General features: G+C 44.6%; 1 protein-coding gene across 2 annotated transcripts in view; it reads left to right on the forward strand.

Annotated features, from left to right (window-relative positions):
• Positions 1-20,793, forward strand: part of LOC133478265 (C-Jun-amino-terminal kinase-interacting protein 1-like) — a 41,041-nt gene that overhangs the window by 15,435 nt on the left and 4,813 nt on the right. Inside the window, exons 2-12 of one of the 2 annotated variants that reach the window (XM_061774123.1) lie at positions 5,282-5,357; positions 7,169-7,753; positions 9,009-9,590; positions 10,154-10,402; positions 10,896-10,971; positions 11,047-11,213; positions 12,305-12,408; positions 14,803-14,913; positions 15,671-15,741; positions 15,863-15,961; positions 16,383-16,464. In XM_061774123.1, the coding sequence (XP_061630107.1) occupies positions 5,282-5,357; positions 7,169-7,753; positions 9,009-9,590; positions 10,154-10,402; positions 10,896-10,971; positions 11,047-11,213; positions 12,305-12,408; positions 14,803-14,913; positions 15,671-15,741; positions 15,863-15,961; positions 16,383-16,455 (2,193 nt within the window). In that variant the 3' untranslated portion in view covers positions 16,456-16,464. The remainder of the gene's footprint in view (positions 1-5,281; positions 5,358-7,168; positions 7,754-9,008; positions 9,591-10,153; positions 10,403-10,895; positions 10,972-11,046; positions 11,214-12,304; positions 12,409-14,802; positions 14,914-15,670; positions 15,742-15,862; positions 15,962-16,382; positions 16,465-20,793) is intronic. The other variant, XM_061774124.1, reaches the window with a different exon arrangement.

Here is a 20,793-nt window from a genome sequence, read left to right on the forward strand (position 1 = left end):
AAAGAGAGGTTTAATGGAAGGGCATAGGTCGGTACACAGGCAGGCAATCCAAGAAAGGCAACAGTATCCAAAAACATGAGGCAAAGAGGCAAGGTCGATAATCGGAACAGGGTCAAGTCTTACTGTGAGTCTGTGACGTGGAAACAAGGAATGCGACGACAAGGTACAACGAACTGGCAACGAGAGGGAATGAGACACGAGGTTAAATACAAGGGGTAATTAGGGTGAACGAGGCACAGGTGGTGAAGATGCTCACAGGAGCAGGTGTGTGTGTGAAACGGGGGAGGACAAAACCCGGAACACACACATGACAGTACCCCCCCCCCCCTTAACGGCCGACCCCAGACGGCCCTGGAGCCCCTGGATGCGCAACGTGGAAGTGCCGAATGAGCGAATCATCCATGATAAACGCAGACGGCACCCATGAACGTTCCTCAGGCCCATAGCCCTCCCAGTCCACCAGATATTGAAACCCCCTCCCCCTCCGACGAGACGACAACAGCCGCTTCACAGAGAAGACAGGGCTGGCTTGAGTAGGCTGACGTGAAAAGCAAGGTGGACCCGCATTGACCTTGCTTCACGGTGACAGGGTTGATGATCTTTGTGATGGGGAAGGGCCCAACGAACCTGGGAGCGAGCTTCTTGGACTCCACCCGGAGTGGAATATGTTTGGTCGAGAGCCAAACTCGCTGACCCACTTTGTAGTTCGGGGCCGGTCTCCTCCGATGGTCAGCAGCGGCTTTGTAGGACCGTCCCTGGCGCAGCAGCATCTGGCGGGCTCGCTCCCAGGTCCTCCTGCAGCGTCTCACCAAGGTTAATGCCGCTGAAACTGTGGACTCTGGGGCTATGGCAGGAAAGAGAGATGGTTGGTAACCATGCACAACGTGAAAAGGCGATAGACCAGTGGATGCAGAGGGGAGGGAATTGTGGGAGAATTCGACCCAAACCAGTTTCTGAGACCAGGATCGCGGCTCCTGTGAAGCGAGACATCGCAGCCCAGTCTCCAGGTCCTGGTTCAGCTTCTCGGTTTGGCTGTTGGTTTCAGGATGAAACCCAGATGACAGACTGACGGTAGCACCTATGAGATTGCAAAACTCCTTCCAAAATTGCAAAATGAATTGGGGACCCCTATCAGACACCACATTCTTGGGGAAACCATGGAACTTGAAAACGTGATTAATCATTAGCTCGGCAGTGTCTTTAGCTGAGGGGAGTTTTGGAAGTGCAATGAAGTGTGCCATCTTAGAGAACCTGTCAACAACTGTAAGAATGGTGGTGTTGCCTTTAGAGGCCGGTAATCCTGTCACAAAGTCTACGGAAATGTCTGACCAAGGACGTTGTGGTATTGGCAGGGGTCGCAACTCCCCAGGAGGACGTTGATGAGGGCTTGTTAGCAGCACATACCTGGCAAGCATTGACGTAATCGATCCCTCCTAACATTAGGCCACCAAAAGCGCTGTTCGACCACTGATTGCGTCTTGGCAATGCCTGGGTGACATACAGTTCGGTTCGTGTGAGCCCAGTGGATGACTCTTCCCCTTAAGGTCGGAACCACATAAAGCCTGTTTTCAGGGCAATCTTCAGGGCTAGGAGTGTCTTTCAGAGCCCCTTTAACAGCAGTTGTAATGTCCCAAACAAAAGCGGAAATGAAACATGACTTAGGCAAAATAGTCTTAGGGTCGGACAAAGAATTGTCTTCGGAGAAAATACGTGACAAAGCATCTGGCTTACCATTTTTAGAACCAGGTCGGTAGGATAACGTGAAATTAAATCTAGTGAAGAACAGAGCCCATCTAGCCTGCCTCGCATTTAATCTTTTAGCAGTCTTAATATACTCAAGGTTCTTGTGATCTGTCCATACTAAAAACGGAGTCTGTGCCCCCTCTAGCCAGTGCCTCCACTCCATCAAAGCCACCTTGACTGCCAACAGTTCACGGTCACCAATGTCATAATTTTTCTCAGCTGGGGTCAGTTTTTTGGAGAGAAAAGCACAAGGATGTAATTTATCATCCTTGAGAGATTTCTGGGAGAGCACTGCTCCTATTCCGGCATCAGACGCATCGACTTCTATCACAAACTGCTGTTTCAGATCTAGCAAAGTAAGGATGGGAGCGGAGGTAAAGCTCGACTTAAGTTTTTGAAAAGCTGCCTGACAAAGCAGGTTCCATACAAAAGGTTTGTGTTGCGAGGTAAGATCATGCAAAGGAGAGGCTATAGAACTGAAATTTCTGATGAATTTTCTGTAGAAGTTTGCGAACCCTAAGAACCTTTGTACATCTTTGCGTGACGTGGGAGTAGGCCAATTAATAACTGCATCAACTTTGCAAGGGTCCATCTTGACTTCACCTTGACCCAGGACGAAACCCAGAAAAGAAACGGACGCCTTGTGGAACTCACATTTCTCAGCCTTGACATATAGTTGATTCTGCAGTAACTGCTGCAAAACAGAGCGGACATGAATAATGTGAGTCTCCTCATCCGGGGAGAATATCAAAATTTCATCCAAATAAACAAAAACATAAACATTCAACATGTCACGCAGGACATCATTGACAAGGTTCTGGAAAACAGCTGGAGCATTAGTAAGCCCAAAAGGCATTACCAAATATTCATAATGTCCCGTTGGTGTGTTGAATGGTGTTTTCCATTCATCCCCCTCCCTTATCCTGACTAGATGATATGCATTTCTTAAGTCCAGTTTGGTGAAAATCTTGGCTCCCTCCAGGAACTCAAAGGCGGTGGAGATGAAAGGAAGAGGGTACCTGTTTTTTACCGTGATCTCGTTGAGACCCCGGTAATCGATACAGGGTCGCAGGGTCTTGTCTTTCTTGTCCACAAAGAAAAATCCTGCTCCCGCAGGGGATGAAGATGGGCGAATGATCCCGGCTGCCAGTGATTCTTCCACGTACTCCTTCATGGCCTTGTGTTCTGGACCTGAAAGAGAGAACAACCTCCCTCGTGGGGGTGTGGTTCCAGGCAGCAAGTCAACAGCACAGTCATAAGGTCTGTGGGGTGGAAGGGATTTGGCCTTGGACTTGGAAAAAAAAGTCTTTAATATCCTGGTAACAGGTTGGCACTTGAGATAAATCAGGATCCCCAGATGGGGTCTGTGGATTGTCCTTAGAAACATGACCCTGAACATCACATGGCGGCTTGAAACAGTTCCGGGCGCAATTGCTGCCCCATGACATAACCTGCCAGAGGACCAGTCAATGTGGGGGTTATGTAATTTCAACCATGGGTTCCCTAAGATAAGGTCATAATTCATGGCGTCAAAAACATGAAAACTAATGCGTTCCGAGTGAGAATCAGCAAATGTCAATGTGAGTGTTTGGGTGCGGTGAGTGATCTTGCCCATAAAACTGCTGTCTGCAGCATAGGTGTTGCGTTGGAGTTTTATGTCAAAGGTTCTAAGGTGCATACGTCTAACGAGGATGGAGTTGAGTAAGTTTGCGTCAGAACCAGAGTCAATTAATACAGGTGTATGAATTTCTTGATCAGGAGAGCATAGTGTCACTTTAGGAAGAACCCGTGTAGGGTCTTCCTTAATGAAATTCAGACTCACCTCTCCCGTGCCCTTGCACCGGCAACTTTGACGTGACAGTTGCTCACGGAATGACCCAACTGACCGCAGTAGAAGCACCGCCCTTCCCTCAGCCGGCGTTGACGTTCCTCAGGGGAGAGACGGAACCTGCCCAGTTGCATGGGTTCATCCGTGGGGACGCTAGCCAGTGGGTTGAGACCGGAACCAGGGGATCTGCCGTGGTTTGGTTGGTCACCGAGGCTCGTCCTCCAAGTGCGCTGTGACGCAGCCGTCCGCCAATCTCCATCTAGCTCGCAATCCAAAAGCCTCTTGTCGATTTTTACGGCGAGAGCGATGAGAGTGTCCAAGTCGGTCGGCAGGTCTAGCGGGACTAAATGATCCTTGGCGGCGGGGGATAGTCCTTGAAAAAAGGCATCGAGTATCGCCCGATTATTCCAATGACTCTCAGCTGCTAGAATGCGAAACTCAATCGCGTAATCTGACACCCTGCGCTTGCCTTGTTGTAAGGTGACAAGGGAGCGAGCTGCCTCACGATCTGGAGTGGAAAATTGAAAAATTTGCTCCATAGTCTTTACGAAAAAAGACCATGAATGACATGCGGCGGAATTGCGGCTCCATTCAGCAGTAGCCCACGCCTCTGCACGACCAGTCAGGTGGGAAATGACGAAAGCGATTTTTGCCCGCTCGGTGGGGAAGGCAGCTGCCGGCAGCTCAAAGTGGAGTTCGCACTGCGTGATGAACGGCTTAATGTTCCCAGAATTTCCAGAGAACCTCTCCGGTCGAGAGAGCTGTGGGCAGACAGCAGCGGAGGTGGCAGGTGGCTGCATGGTGACTACTTCACATGGAAATACTGTGGCGGTATTGGGTGTGGTCCCAACTGGTTCCTTCTCTTGAATAATTTTCATAAGAAGTTCAAACTGCGAGGCCACCTGTCTCATCATATTGTCCTGATGCCTTGACAGTCCCTCTTGATGAAGGTGGAGGGCAGCAATCTGCTCATCCTGCTCCGAGAGGCGTTGACCCTGCGCTTGAAGGGCTTTGCGCACCGGGTCTGAGTCTGCTGGGTCAATGTTATGGCCAGTTTGTTCTGTCATGACCGGTACAGAGGATAGGGCCCAAAAATGCACGACTCCAAAACAAATGGACAGTTTCCAAAAAGAGAGGTTTAATAGACGGACATGGGTCGGTACACAGGCAGGCAATCCAAGAAAGGCAACAGTATCCAAAAACATGAGGCAAAGAGGCAAGGTCGATAATCGGAACAGGGTCAAGTCTTACTGTGAGTCTGGGACGTGGAAACAAGGAATGCTGGAACGTGACGACAAGGCACAACGAATGAGACACGAGGTTAAATACAATAGGTAATTAGGCTGAACGAGGCACAGGTGGTGAAGATGCTCACAGGAGCAGGTGTGTGTGAAACAGGGGGGAAGACAAAACCCGGAACACACACACGACAAATAATTCTCCTTGTAATCCATTTTTACAATTATGTACCGTAGTACAAAAATAACATTTTGTTTGCTATCTTTGACCCCTGAATACTCATGGTTTAGCACCCGCAGATTCACCTATTTGCTGAATTTTATTTATTTATTTTTTTTATATATTGGGGGGAAAACAACCACAAAAGCGCTTATTGGCAGTTAATCCCCGCTTATTCAAAAATCTTGGGTTTAAAAAAAAATAAAGTTTTCACTCTTACATTACTGCTAATTTCTCATCATCTCTACCCAGGACACTATCAACAACAATTCTTTAGGGAAAAAGGACAGCTGGAAGGAATCACGATCTTCATCCCCACACATTACAGGTATGGACACTACATATGTGGAAAAATGGAAAGGGAATAGAAAGCAATAGTGGCTGATTTGTAACTCATCAATCATGGTGAGCAGAAAATTATGCCCAATTCATCAACTGTGAGAAAATTATGAGCATTAATCTTACATTACATATCAGTCCTTCTTTTCCTTTCGGCTTGTCCCTTTCGGGGTCGCCACAGCGCGTCATCCGTTTCCATGTAAGCCTATCTCCTGCATCCTCCTCTTGAACACCAACTGCCCTCATGTCTTCCCTCACGACATCCATCAACCTTCTCTTTGGTCTTCCTCGAGCTCTCTTGCCTGGCAGCTCCATTCTCATCATCCTTCTACCAATATACTCACTATTTCTCCCCTGGACGTGTCCAAACCATCGAAGTCTGCTCTCTCTTACTTTGTCTCCAAAACATCAAACCTTGGCTGTCCCTCTGATGAGTTTATTTCTAATTTTATCCAACCTGGTCACTCCGAGAGCGAACATCAACATCTTCATTTCCGCCACCTCCAGCTCTGCTTCCTGTTGTCTCTTCAGTGCCACTGTCTCTAATCCATACATCATGGCTGGCCTCACCACTGTTTTATAAACTTTGCCCTTCATCCTAGCAGAGACTCTTCTGTCACATAACACACCTGACACCTTCCTCCACCCGTTCCAACCTGCTTGGACCCGTTTCTTCACTTCCTGACCATACTCACCATTGCTCTGGACGGTTGACATCAAGTATTTAAAGTCCTCCACCCTTGCTATCTCTTCTCCTTGTAACCTCACTCTTCCCTCACCACCCCTCTCATTCATGCACATATATTCTGTCTTACTTCGGCTAATCTTCATTCCTCTGCTTTCCAGTGCATGCCTCCATCTTTCTAACTGCTCCTCCACCTGCTCCCTGCTTTCACTGCAGATCACAATGTCATCTTCAAACATCATGGTCCACGGGGATTCCAGTCTAACCTCATCTGTCAGCCTATCCATCACCACTGCAAACAAGAAGACCTTCTGACCTTCTGTGTACTTTTCCATCAACATCCTCAAGTCAAATAATGCATCTGTGGTACTCTTTCTAGGCATGAAACCATACTGTTGCTCGCAAATACTCACTTCTGTCCTGAGTCTACCCTCCACTACTATTTCCCATAACTTCATTGTGTGGCTCATCAACTTTATTCCTCTATAGTTCCCACAGCTCTGCACATCACCCTTGTTCTTAAAAATGGGCACCAGCACTCCTCCATTCCTCAGGCATCTTCTCACCCGCTAGAATTCTATTGAACAAGCTGGTCAAAAACTCCACAGCCACCTCTCCTCGATGCTTCCATACCTCCACAGGAATGTCATCAGGACCAACTGCCTTTCCATTTTTAATCCTCTTTAATCCTCATCTAACTTTCCCCTGACTAATCATTGCCACTTCCTGGTCCACCACACTTGCCTCTTCTACTCTCCCTTCTCTCTCATTCTCCTCATTCATCAACTCCTCGAAGTATTCTTTCCATCTAGCTCGCACACTGCTGGCAGCAGTCAACACATTTCCATCTCTATCCTTAATCACCCTAACTTGCTGCACATCCTTCCCATCTCTATCCCTCTGCCTGGCCAACCTGTATAGATCATTTTTCCTTCTTTAGTGTCCAACCTGGCACACATGTCATCATATTACATTACATATCAGTCCAAGTTATAAAATTGATCATGACCTTTCTTAAAAAAGTAAGTGAAAACCTAAAGAAAAGTTTCCTGAGTTTCCCTATTTCAACATCAGGTTACCTAATTCCTAATCTGATATTTTTCTTTGTGTTTAAGGGGATCAAACACAACCTGATAGCCAACCAAAAGCAGAGGACAAAGTCCGACCCTACACCCGCCGCCCAGCCCCTAAACCTCCAACTGCCAATGGGGTCATTAGCAGAGCCAGCACTCAAGCTGCAGTAGGCGACACGAGGGCTCGAGCACGGGAACGACAGCCACTCGGGGCCACGCACACTCAGTCCTTAAGCATGCCTAGAAGCCAACGGAGAGGGGGAGCAGTGGGAGCAGGAAGAGGAAGAGGGGGAGGTAGAGGAGCAGATGCGATGAGAGAGAGGAGATTGGGGGACATCAGAGGGAAGGATGGAGTGACATCAGGGAAGGAAGAACGAAGAGGTGGAAGACTGTGTGAAGACTCCAAGGGGAAGGAGAAAGCGAAAACCATAAATCAAAGCACAAAAGAAGCAAACGGAATTAAAAGCTTGGGCTCAGATGGGAGGGGAAAACTATGTACCAGAAAGGATAACCCGGGTGGAAGGGGGAAACCCAGTAACTCACTTCCTAACCAGGTTTACCTGACAGCCATGGTGGTCCCACGCACACCTGTAGCACCCAGAAAAGAGGACAAGACCCAGGTCCAAGGTAATAAATCACCTTTGACCTCAAATTGAGGATTGGCTCTACTCATGTGTCCTTGCAGTGGGAGCAAAAGGTATGTGAACACTTTGGAATTTCTTAAATTTCTGCATAAATTGGTCATTAAAAACATGGGGGAAAATGGTGATAAAATGTAGACTGATCTTCATCTAAATGAAAATAAGCAGAGTGTTTGAACTAATACCACCCAAAAATGTATGTTTTCATATTTTTGTATAGAGCATAATGTAAACATTCACAGGACAGGTATGAGGGGAAATATGTGCCAACAGGAATTGAATTTCAATTTATGAACAGAATTTGAAAAACATAATTTGAATTTGTCTTAACTGAAGTCCAGTAAACTTGAAAGTGAATGTAAGAATTTTTTATCCACAATGGAATTTCACGATATATTTTCACATTCAGTTTGATCATTTCAGATTCAGTTCGACAAATTCTGTTTCAAATTAGCTCTGACAGACATCCGGGAACTGTAAGGAATAGCAATCGATCGGTGATACACAGATCTCGTCTTCGGCCAGTCACCGCCTTTATTTTTTATGACGTGACATAGGGATTCTCCGGGAAGTCAAATCTTCTAACCGGCGACACTACTTTAACCTTTTATTCTTATTTACCAATTTATGCAGAAATTTAAAAAAATCAGGGTTCAAATACTTTTTCCATCCACTGTATACAAGACAGTTGTCGACTTTTTTTTTAGACTTTAAGACAGTTTCACTAATAATAATCGCTATATAAATAACTTAATAACAATTCATATTGCAATTTATTGTTAATTTCAATTTAGTTTTATTATAAAAGGGTAGCTGTTGAATTAAAAGCAAATACCTGTCAATATTTTTATTTATTTTTTTTAATCAGAACATTTTTATAATTTTTTAGGGGTATAAAAGAAAATAGTCACACTATAAAAAGTCATATTAATGCAGCTGCTACTATGATATTATGACAAATGATCTCTCTCTCCACCAACTTGTTTACTGCCACGACAGGCACCGATCACCTTAACTCCGGTTGGCCACCTTCACAATGGAGGTACAGGAAATGGCCACCTCGGACTCATTGTCCCCTGCCTCCCCCAGGACGTGGTCCGAGTTCTGCCAAGTGCTCATATGGATAAACTTGTGCTCGAACATGGTGTTCGTTATGAACAATCTGTGACAAGCGTAGAAGTCCAATAATAAAGCACCACATGTACATTAACTAATCTTTGTTTATTTGTTTGTTTTCTCAGGCCAAAACCATGACAGGAAAAGTCAAAATCCCTCTGTTCGTTCTCAGTCTTGCCATGACCGGGCATCCAACAGAATGTCCCTCGGTTCAGACACTGAGGGACCTCCACCAGAACCTCAGCATCCACCTGTATCCCATCGAGCAAACCTTGACATCCGCGAAGAAGAAGGGGATGGAGCATCTTCCACCCTGAAAGCCCATCCAAGTACAGAATCCTGCCCTGAAAATAATGCAAAATCAGAGAAGACCCAGTCCAAAGTGAAAACAGTGCATAGAAAGGGTGATAATGTGACTGAGGCTGAGAGCACCAAATCTGTCTCGCAGGGAGCTCTTGTTGGCACACAAACTGTACCAAAGAGTAAAGAAGCATCTGCAGGGTTAAATTATGACTCTGTTAAAAACACTCTGGTGGTTGATGAAGACACGCAACTGGAACCAGTCAGCGGTAAGGACTGCTTGCACAGTAAGAGTGGACACAATGACGAGAGTGATGCAGAGACGGTCTATCAGTCAGCCAAAGAGGAGGAAGACCCTGAGTATGAGGAGGAGAGGAAAAGGAAAGAAGCAGCAGCAAGGAAGCAAGGTGAGACATTTTGAATTCAAACTCGCAAGAGGGAGTGCTCATCGAGGAATTTTCATTCATCCTTCATATTTTGTTTTAGAATGGTTGGGTTTGAATGTTTTATTGTGGGGCATCTCAGTGTTCTCGTGGTTATCACGACTGCCTTACACTTTTGAAGTTTGGGGTTCACATGGCTATTCTAGCAAACCTGTGTGGGATTTGCATGTTCTCCCTATGCTTGCGTGGGGTTTCTTCGGGTATTATGGCTTCCTCCCACATTCCAAAAATACATACGTGATAAGTTTATTAACACATTCACAGCTGAAGTCAGCTGGGCTAGGTTCCAGCTCACCTTTAACCCAAATAAAGACAAGCAGTAGAAAAAAGGGATGGATGGATGTTTTCATGTGCTCTCCGAGCCAAGTGTACCAACAGAAAGCACAATTCTTTTGAGTAGTGCTGTCCTAGAGAATGTAGCGTAAAGTCCCGCACAGCTCATCCAGAGTCCCATTATTAGGATTTTGAAATTAACAGACCAAATGTGTTAAGTAGATCTGAACAGTTGCCGTCTTTTGTGCTCCAAGGGCGGAGGAAAGAAGAAGAAATGAGAAGAAAGGAGGAGGAGAAGAGAAAGATGAGAGAAGAAGACTTGAGGCGGCAGCGGGAGGAGGAAGTGAAGAGGAGGAGGGAGGTTGTGGCGAGGGTTAGCAAGCAGCCTAAAATGTCAACCAAAACATTGGACCAAGAGGAATCTAATGGAGGGAGAGCAAGCGTTCCCAGAAGCAAGAAGTTCCTCAACCTGTTCTCGTCTGACAACAACTACAGTTCCACTGGTTTGTTATGGATTGTATTGTGCTATTTTCTTCTTCGTGAATAAAATATAGGAACAAACCACATATTGTGGGTATTAAGTCCATTGAGAAAGGAGATAGTACTCATTAAATGTAAAAAAAAAAAAAAAAAAAAAAAAAAACATGTCACTGAATGACACTGGTCTGAATAAGGGATGGAGGGGGCCACAGTTTTTCCATCAGCCCCCCTATCAGGGGGCCACGTAGGACCGAACACTTCCAAGCCAGATTTATGACAAAAATGCATTTTCAAATATGGCCATGCAGAATGGTGGATGTGTATGGTTTTTGTGCTGGAACAGTTTTGCTGTGGAACTCGGGAGTTTAAAATAAATTTTAATAAAAAAAATAATAATTCTTGGCTCTCAACACAATAATACACTGTTCACATCAAGACCCCATGCGGGTTCCTATAAAAGGATAAATGTGGAGAAACAGAGTGACGGTGTGTATGATACAGATCAAAATGTTTCAGGTGCTGGCTCCTTTGGTGTGTTTTCATGTGTCATGGATGGAGTGGAGCAACAGCAGAGCCACAGAGCTGTATACAGGTTAACACATGTACTTGCTGACTTGTGTCAATGAAAACATTGGACTGAAATGCGTTGCCCTTTATCCGTGTTTAGGTTTGTTCCCCGTCATTCTGATGAGCTGTACCTGGAGACAGATGACCCAGTCTTAATTTTCAACCAGTCCGAGGATCTGTGGTGTCAGGGTTACAACATGAGGACCGGAGCTACTGGAATCTTCCCTGCTTACTATGCTGTCAGACTAACCAAAAATACTAACAAAGGTGAATAATTCAATAGAAATGTCAGAATATCAGTGTTGACGTGAGACAAGTATGACATTGGTGCAATAAGCGGTAAAGTCGCCACTGGTTTGTACTGTAGCCTCAAAGCAAGCAAGTGGCTTGTTCAAATGTCTACGTTCTGTAGGGAATTTATGTTCTCTCTATGCTGTTTGGGTTCTTCCTCCCACAGTCCAAAAACATGCAGGCCTATGTAAGAACAGCCTTTCCAGAGCCAAAGGATATATTTTAGATTAAATAAATCTCACTGCACCTCACTCAACTAAAATGTCCTAGAAAGTATATATACTCAAATAATGATGACCTCTTCTCAGTTGATGCACAAATGTGAATACTCCTTGTGAAATTGAATTGAAACTGTTTAGTTGAACACAAAGCTGTTATTCTGTTTTATGAATGGAATGCTCAACAGCTAGTTAGGTTAATTGTACCTTCTGCTATCTAGTGGAAGATTAATTAATTGCTCTACTAATAATACTGTATATGTCACTGGCATAGCAGAAAAAAGATACATTATTTCTAGTAAATAATCATTTTGGGATTTTAATTAAGTGAAATTCAATCATTTCCCACGGCACCCCTGATGATCTCTCACGGCACACTAATGTGCCGCAGCACATTGGTTGGAAATCACTGTGCTGGAAAACAAAGTAGTCATGAGGTCTCAGAGGTCCGTACCACAGTACTTGTTTATTTTTTTCTGAGTGACGTTTGCATTATGTGTGTACGTAAAGAGTATTGCACAATACCAATGATATACACGTGGACGGGGACTGTTATGGCTCACTTCTACATTTCCAAACAAAAAGAAATATATTTGTGCCTTAGAGGGACATAAAGGCTTAATGCTGGACTGGTAGAAGATATCCTGTTACTGGTCCATGGCGAGGGGGCACAAATACCTGGGCGCTGGCAACCCATGCTCCATCACTGTTGTTCTCCTCAACTGACTAAAGTTTATAGGGTCCATTCAACTCATGCTTGTCTTGAGTCCAGCCTCTCCAATTTCCTTTGGCTTCATAGATTGAATGACAGAATGTATGATTGTCTTTCTTCATCTGTTGCTCTCTCAGGACAAAAGGATGGTTCGATAGAGCAATTCCTGGTGCGATTCTTAGGTTCCGTTCAAGTCCCCATCCACAAAGGCAGTGATGTGCTGTGTGCTGCTATGCGCAAGGTAAACAAACACAAGCATAATATAACAATCTGTGTTAGTGTCATGAATGTTGAGGCTAAAATATCATTTTAAACGTATTAATATTGTATTTAAATTAGGAGCAGTAATATCAAAGCCACTGTGCACATAGTTGTTGATTTGTATCGACAAACGTCTGTTAAAAATACAACCAAAACAGTGATTGTTTTCATAGTTAGTATTAGAGCTGTGTGTCAGCAGAGATGCAAAAAAAAAACCAAAGTAATACTACATTATCTCTCACCTCTTGATGTCATTTTGTTGTCCACACAGAAATTTACTTGAGATTTGATATGTTTTTCTGATTGAGTTCAATTATCACTGACAGTGATATCTGCAGGCTCATCATAGGGAAAATAGTTTGATTCAGCATGGAATAGATCAGAAGATTTGGGTCATCTGATGCAAATTCAAGGCGTATTTGGACAGCAGTACTTGTAGCCAAATCCTCATGAAGGACATTGCGCAGCGCTGGACTCTTGGACTAGAAATGGTTTCGTCTGCATCAAATATGGTTAATTTTCCATTTTATAAGTGAGTCCAATTCCTTTGTTTTTGCTGTAAACTGATCATGTTTGAGTTTGACATAAAAAAATGAATGAGACAAAAGATGAAAATTTTAGCTTTTATTTCCATGCATTTGCATCTGCATCTAATATACAAATTACAACCTATATTCAGTTGAATACACTACTAAGACAAGATATTTAATGTTCAAACTGATAAACGTTTTTTTCAAATATTCACTCATTTTGAATTTGATGACTGCAACATGTTCCAAATAAGCTGGACAGTGGCATGTTTACAGTGCCTCTGTGTTACATCATATTTCCTTTTAACAACGCTGAATAAGCGTTTGGGTTTTATTTGATGTACAACTTCAATTGCTCATCAGTTAGGGGTCTCTGTTGTCGTATTTTGCGCTTCATAACGCGCCACACATTTTCAGTGGGAGACATGTCTAGAATGTTGGCAGGCCAGTCTAGTACTCACTCTCTTTTACTAAAACGCCACACTGTTGTAACACATGCAAAATGTAGCTTCACATTGTCTCGCTAAAATAAGCAGGGACGTCCCTGAAAAGGTTGTCGCTTGGATGGCGTTGCTCCAAAATCTGTATGTACCTTTCAGCATTAATGGTGCCGAGCTCAGACTACACAATTTTTCTTGTCATTTACGACAGTCGCTATGTCAGATTACAAGACACCGGTGTCATAAATTTATGCTGTGTCTTGGACCGGACGAGTGGCCACATTACAAGTATACACTGACCAGTCCCCGACCGGTCATCGCATGTGGTTGCCAATAGTACAGTCCGACAACCCAGTTTGTGGGCATGCAGGACCACGGAACCCAAGTGTGGGTCGGCGGGGATTACCAGAGTTTGGCTCCAGAGGAACAACAAGCAAATGGCGCGAGCTCCCGGCATCTGTTCCCGACATTTGCATTCCGCAGAAAAGAGCGACAGCGAGCGTGCACGGGCATTTTGGCGCTCCTTCACACTATTGCCCAGTGTCTATATATATATATATGTATATGTATATATATATATATATATATGTATATATATATATATATATATATATATATATATATATATATATATATATATGTATATATGTATATATATATGTATATATATATATATATAATTCTGTTGTGTTTTGCCAAGAAGGTACTGCATACGTATGCTGGTTTGTTGTGGAAGTTCCAACTGAAAGCTTATATTTGCCTCAAAGATTCATTAAAGGCCAAAATACAATTTAAAATGCAGCTTCTGCTGTTTCTATCAAATTGCACAATTAGAATAGGGTGTTTGGAATGGATATTGGTCGAGTGTAGCTTACTATTCTTAATAGTTGTATCGAAATCCTATTCATCATCCATCCATTTTCTTTACCGCTTATCCTCTCCAGGGACATGGGAAGCTGGAGCCTGTCCCGGATGACATCGGGCGAAAGGAGACAGGGCACAGATATAAATCCTGTAACACACAACTGTAGAATTGTTGTTGTCATTCAAAAGTGAGGGTTGGATCTACACGGTAGATGTGGTAGTCACATTTAATGAGGCTAATACTGTATTTCTCTCACGTTGTGAATGATCTTGTCATTGTCTTGATCTGATCTTCAAATTAATTTTGTTCTCATAAATCAAAGGAATTCTGGATCTGTTTGAAACTTAAGCTATTAAAATCCTACGTCGTAGCCATGCACTTGCTTTACAATTTACAGGGAACAAAAGTTTCAGCCTTGGTGAATGCGTTTTAAAAAAAATCTTAAAGGCTGAATTTTTACATATAGTAGCTTGTGTGTTTGCAACGCTGCTGGTGCGGCTCCTCAGACAAGACTGACCTCAGAACTTGTGCGCCAACAGGTTGCATATAACAGCCGATTAGCAGGCCAGCCTCCCTCAGCCTGTGTGCTAGAAGTCAGTGTGAGGGGTGTGAAGATCAGCGTCCAGGACCAGTGTCACTCTGCTCACAGGGTACGTGCAGAACTACAACTACTCACTTTTTGTGCATGGGACTTTGGTACAAACACACTGCAGAGCGAGGTGGAGGAGGAGACGGCCAATCGCCAGCAAGATCCTGCCCACTGGCCGTCAATCTAAGAAAAGCCAGGCTCACCGTTAGCCCAGCAGTTTGAGGGCTGACAGATCTGCCCCTAAATGAGATGATTTCACCACAGCAAGAAATATGGTAGAACAATAGGTCTATAATTCCTGAGCCTTGGGGTACAAAAGGGTGCTGCTTTGCTGCCTGAAATTTTACCGTCCCAAAACTATGCGCTCTGTCCGTCATTGGCCAGTTTTTCAGTCACTGTTCTTTCAATTATTGGGCAGTCTACTGTACATGTCATTAAATTGTATGCAGTGGCACTGATTGGTCGGGAAATCACTTCCATCAAAGATTACCGTTGACAAAGGATTAGGTGTTTACAGCGCAGTCGCTGGTAAGCAAATATTAGTGATTGTTGTTTTTTTTCTTTTAAGGAAACACTTTGAATGGAATGAACGAATATGGTTTGGATTGCTAATATTGGTAGGGATGAATTAATATTGGTTTCGGAGTCATCTGCAGTCAAATCACAAGGGAAAGGTTGTCAGGTGTATGACACATCAGCAGCAGGGCTCAGAAATTACAAAGTACTCCACCGCTTTCATAGTATTTCCAATCGCAGAGCATAACCGCATTCAGTTGCATTCCTATTCTTTTACATATTTTCCCTGCTCTCTCTTTAAGGGAGACCAGTGTTTCCATTTCTTCCATCTGAAGAACATCTCGTTCTGTGGCTGCCATCCAAAACATAGCAAGTAAGTTGAACTCAGGAGTTACCAGACCTACGTGACAGAAGTCATCAAGTTTTAACATTGTCTCTTCAGTGTCAATTGATGCCTATGCTCAATGCAAGTGACCCTGATTATCGTACCGCAGGTACTTCGGTTTTATCACCAAACATCCTGACCAACAGCGCTTTGCCTGTCATGTGATGATGGCAGATACAACTTTACATCCTCTGGCCATGTCAGTAGGGTAGGCTCTCTTCTATTCTGTTCTGCTCTTCAAGGTACTGAGTACTGAGTATGGAGTACTGTATTGCAGTCTATTTAAAAATAAAAATAAAAAGGATTTAAAGGTAAGATGCTGATATAACTCTTGTTTCCAGCTATGAAACCAAATGAAGTCTAATGTATTACAATGTATTCATTTTTGATAGCTTTTTTACCCTGACAATCCAAAATGACTGAGTGAATGCCTCACTGACTGCAACGTACTATACACAAGCATATAGTGATTTATAAAAACTGACTTTCAAAAATAATAACTGTTTATTGTTGTTTTGCTGTCAATCGTATATCAATAAATGTGCTTGTACATTTTAGGCACGGGATCAGACTTTTCTTTAAATCTATTTTTGTCACTTATCTGAACTGTATTCCCTCATGTTTTACAGGAAGGCCTTCCAGGAGTATTACAAGGAACACATTGGCTACTCTTGTCCCACTGAAGACATCTTCATTGATTAACACTTCACAGTATGTCCTAAATATTATTGATGTGCACATGCAAGCCATCTGTTTGTGTAGATTCTCAATCATCTACTGATATCAATCAGATACATGTTTTGGATGAAAGATCCTATAAAAAAAAAAATTATACAACCCGGCGGCATGGTGGAAGACTGGTTAGCGCATCTGCCTCACAGTTCTGAGGACCGGGGTTCAAATCCCGGCCCCACCTGTGTGGAGTTTGCATGTGCTCCCCGTGCTTGCGTGGGTTTTTTCCGGGTACTCCGGTTTCCTCCCGCATCCCAAAAACATGCATGGTCGGTTAATTGAAGCCTCTAAATTGCCCTTAAGTGTGAATGTCTGCGCAAATGGTTGTTTGTTTATATGTGCCCTGCGATTGGCTGGCGACCGGTTCAGGGTGTACCCTGCCTCTCACCCGAAGATAGCTGGGATAGGCTCCAGCACGCCTGCGACCCTAGTGAGGATAAAGCGGTACAGAAAATGGATGGATGGATATTATACAACCCAATTCCAATGAAGTTGGGACATTGTGTTAAAAATAAATAAAAACAGAATACGATGATTTGCAAATCATGTTCGACCTATATTTAATTGAATACACTACAAAGACAAGATATTTAATGTTCAAACTGATAAACTTTGTTGTTTTTAGCAAATAATCATTAACTTAGAATTTTATGGCTGGCACAGGGTGTCATGAACAGAACCAAGGATAGGACCCAAAAATGCACGACTCCAAAACAAATGGACAGTTTCAAAAAAGAGAGGTTTAATATACGGGCAGAGGTCGGTAGACAGGCAGGCAATCCAAAAAAGGCAACAGTATCCAAAAACATGAGGCAACATGAGGGGACACCCGGGCTGGCTTGAGCAGGCTGACGGGAAAAGCAGGGTGGAGCCGCATCAACCTTGGGAGCCTAAGCTTCACGGTGACAGGGTTGATGATCTTTGTGATGGGGAAGGGCCCAACGAACCTGGGAGCGAGCTTCCGGGACTCCACCCGGAGTGGAATATGCTTGGTGGAGAGCCAAACTCACTGACCCACTTTGTAGCTCGGGGCCGGTGTCCACCGACGGTCAGCAGTGGTTTTGTAGGACCGTCCCTGGCGCAGCAGCATCTGGCGGGCTCGCTCCCAGGTCCTCCTGCAGCGTCTCACCAAGGTCAATGCCGCTGGAACTGTGGACTCTGGGGCTATGGCAGGAAATAGAGATGGTTGGTAACCATGCACAATGTGAAAAGGTGATAGACCAGTGGATGCAGAGGGGAGGGAATTGTGAGAGAATTCGACCCAAACCAGTTTCCGAGACCAGGATCGTGGCTCCTGTGAAGCAAGACATCAGAGCCCAGTCTCCAGGTCCTGGTTCAGCCTCTCGGTTTGGCCGTTCGTTTCAGGGTGAAACCCAGATGACAGACTGACGGTAGCGCCTATGAGATTACAAAACTCCTTCCAAAATTGCGAAATGAATTGGGGACCCCTATCGGATACCACATTCTTGGGGAAACCGTGTAACTTGAAAACCTGGTGTATCATTAACTCTGCAGTGTCTTTAGCTGAGGGGAGTTTCGGGAGTGCAATGAAGTGTGCCATTTTAGAGAACCTGTCCACGACTGTGAGAATGGTGGTATTTCCTTTCGAGGCCGGTAATCCCGTTACAAAGTCTATGGAGATGTCTGACCAAGGAAGTTGTGGTATTGGCAGGGGTCACAACTCCCCAGAAGGACGTTTACGAGAGGACTTGTTGGCAGCACATACCTGGCAAGCATTGACATAATTGGTGACATCCCTTCTAACATTGGGCTACCAAAAGCGCTGTTCGACCACAGATTGAGTCTTGGCAATGCCTGGGTGACATACAGTCCGGTTAGTGTGGGCCCAGTGGTTGACTCTTCCCCTTAAGGTCGGAACCACATAAAGCCTGTTGTCAGGGCAATTTTCAGGTTTAAGAGTGTTCTTCAGAGTCTCCTTTACCGCAGTGTCAATGTCCCAAACAAAAGCGGAAACGAAACTTGGGCAAAATTGTTTTAGGGTCGGACAAAGAATTATCTGCGCAGAAAATGCGCGATAAAGCATCTGGCTTACCATTTTTAGAACCAGGTCGGTAGAATAACGTCAAATTGAATCTAGTGAAAAACAGAGCCCATCTAGCCTGCCTCGCATTTCATCTCTTAGCAGATTTAAGATATTCCAGGTTCTTGTGATCTGTCCATACTAAAAATGGAGTATGTGCCCCCTCTAGCCAGTGTCCACTCCACCAAAGCCATCTTGACTGCCAGCAGTTCACGGTCACCAATGTCATAATTTCTCTTGTCTGGAGTCAGTTTTTTGGAGAGATAAGCACAAAGATGTAATTTACCATCCTTGAGACATTTCTGGGTGAGCACTGCTCCTATACCTATACCGGCATCAGACGCATCGACTTCTACCACAAACTGCTGTTTGAGATCTGGCAAAGTGAGGATGGGAGCGGAGGTAAAGCTCGATTTAAGTTTCTGAAAAGCTGCCTGACAAAGCGGGTTCCATACGAAAGGTCTGTGTGGCGAGGTAAGATCATGCAAAGGTGAGGCTATAGAACTGAAGTTTCTCATGAACTTTCTGTAGAAATTAGCAAACCCTAAGAACCTTTGTACGTCTTTGCGCGACGTGGGAGTGGGCCAATTAGTCACGCATCAACTTTGCAAGGGTGCATTTTGATTTCACCTGGAGCCAGCACGAACCCCAGAAAAGAAACGGACGCCTTGTGGAACTCACATTTCTCAGCCTTGACGTATAGTTCATTCTGCAGTAACTGCTGCAACACAGAGCGGAAATGAATGACGTGAGTCTCCTCATCCGGGGAGAATATCAAAATATCATCCAAATATACAAAAACATACACATTCAACATGTCACGCAGGACATCATTGACAAAGTTCTGGAACAGAGCTGGAGCGTTAGTTAGTCCAAAAGGCATCAACAAATACTCGTAATGTCCCGTTGGTGTGTTGAATGCTGTCTTCCATTCATCCCCCTCCCTTATCCTGACTAAATGATATGCACTTATTAAATTTTGGTGAAAACCTTGGCTCCCTCCAGGAACTCAACAGCGGTGGAGATGAGAGGAAGAGGGTACCTGTTCTTCACCGTTATGTCGTTGAGACCCCGGTAATAAATACAGGGTTGCAGAGTCTTGTCCTTCTTGTCCACAAAGAAAAATCCGGCTCCCCCAGGGGATGAAGATGGGCGAATAATCCCGGCTGCCAGTGATTCATCCACATACTCCTTCATAGCCTTGTGTTCCGGCCCTGAAAGAGAGAATAACCTCCCTCGTGGGGGTGTGGTTCCAGGCAGCAAATCAACAGCACAGTCATAAGGTCTGTGGGGTGGAAGGGATTTGGCCTTGGACTTGGAAAAAACATCTTTAATGTCCTGGTAACAGGAGGGCACTTGAGATAAATCAGGATCCCCAGATGGGGTCTGTGGATTGTCATTTGAAAAATAGCCCTGAACATCACATGGAGGCTTGAAACAGTTCTGGGTGCAATTGCTGCCCCATGACATAACCTGCCAGAGGACCAGTCAATGTGGGGATTATGTAATTTTAACCATGGGTTACCTAAAATAAGGTCATGATTCATGGCATCAAAAACATGAAAACTAATGCGTTCCGAGTGAGAATCAGGAAATGTCAATGTGAGTGTTTGGGTGCGGTGAGTGATCTTGCCCATAAAACTGCCATCTGCAGCATAGGTGTTGCGGTGGCGTTTTATTTGAAAGGTTCTAAGGTGCATACGTCTAACGAGGAGGGAGTTGAGTAAGTTTGCGTCAGAACCAGAGTCAGTTAATACAGGTGTATGAATTTCTTGATCATGGGAGCATAGTGTCACTTTAGGAAGAACCCATGCAGGGTCTTCCTTAATGTAATTCAGACTCACCTCTCCCATGCCCTTGCCAAAGGCACCGGCAACCTTGACGTGACAGTTGCTCACGGAATGATCTAAATGCCCGCAGTAGAAGCACCGTCCTTCCCTCAGCCGGCGTTGACGTTCCTCGGGGGAGAGACGTAATCTGCCAAGTTGCATGGGTTCATCTGTGGTGACGCTAGCCAGTGGGTTGAGACCGGAAACAGGGGATCTGCCTTGGTTTGGCTGGTCACCGAGGCTCGTCCTCCAAGTGCATGGTGACGCAGCCCTACGCCGAACTCCGTCCAGTTCGCGAGCCAAAAGCCTCTTGTCGATCCTTATGGCGAGAGCGATGAGAGTGTCCAAGTCAGTCGGCAGGTCTAGCGGGACCAAATGATCCTTCACGGCGGGGGATAATCCTTGAAAGGCATCGAGTCGCGCCCTATTATTCCACTG

The sequence above is a fragment of the Phyllopteryx taeniolatus genome, chromosome 5 (assembly GCF_024500385.1).
Source record: "Phyllopteryx taeniolatus isolate TA_2022b chromosome 5, UOR_Ptae_1.2, whole genome shotgun sequence".
Classification (NCBI taxonomy): Eukaryota; Metazoa; Chordata; class Actinopteri; order Syngnathiformes; family Syngnathidae; genus Phyllopteryx; species Phyllopteryx taeniolatus.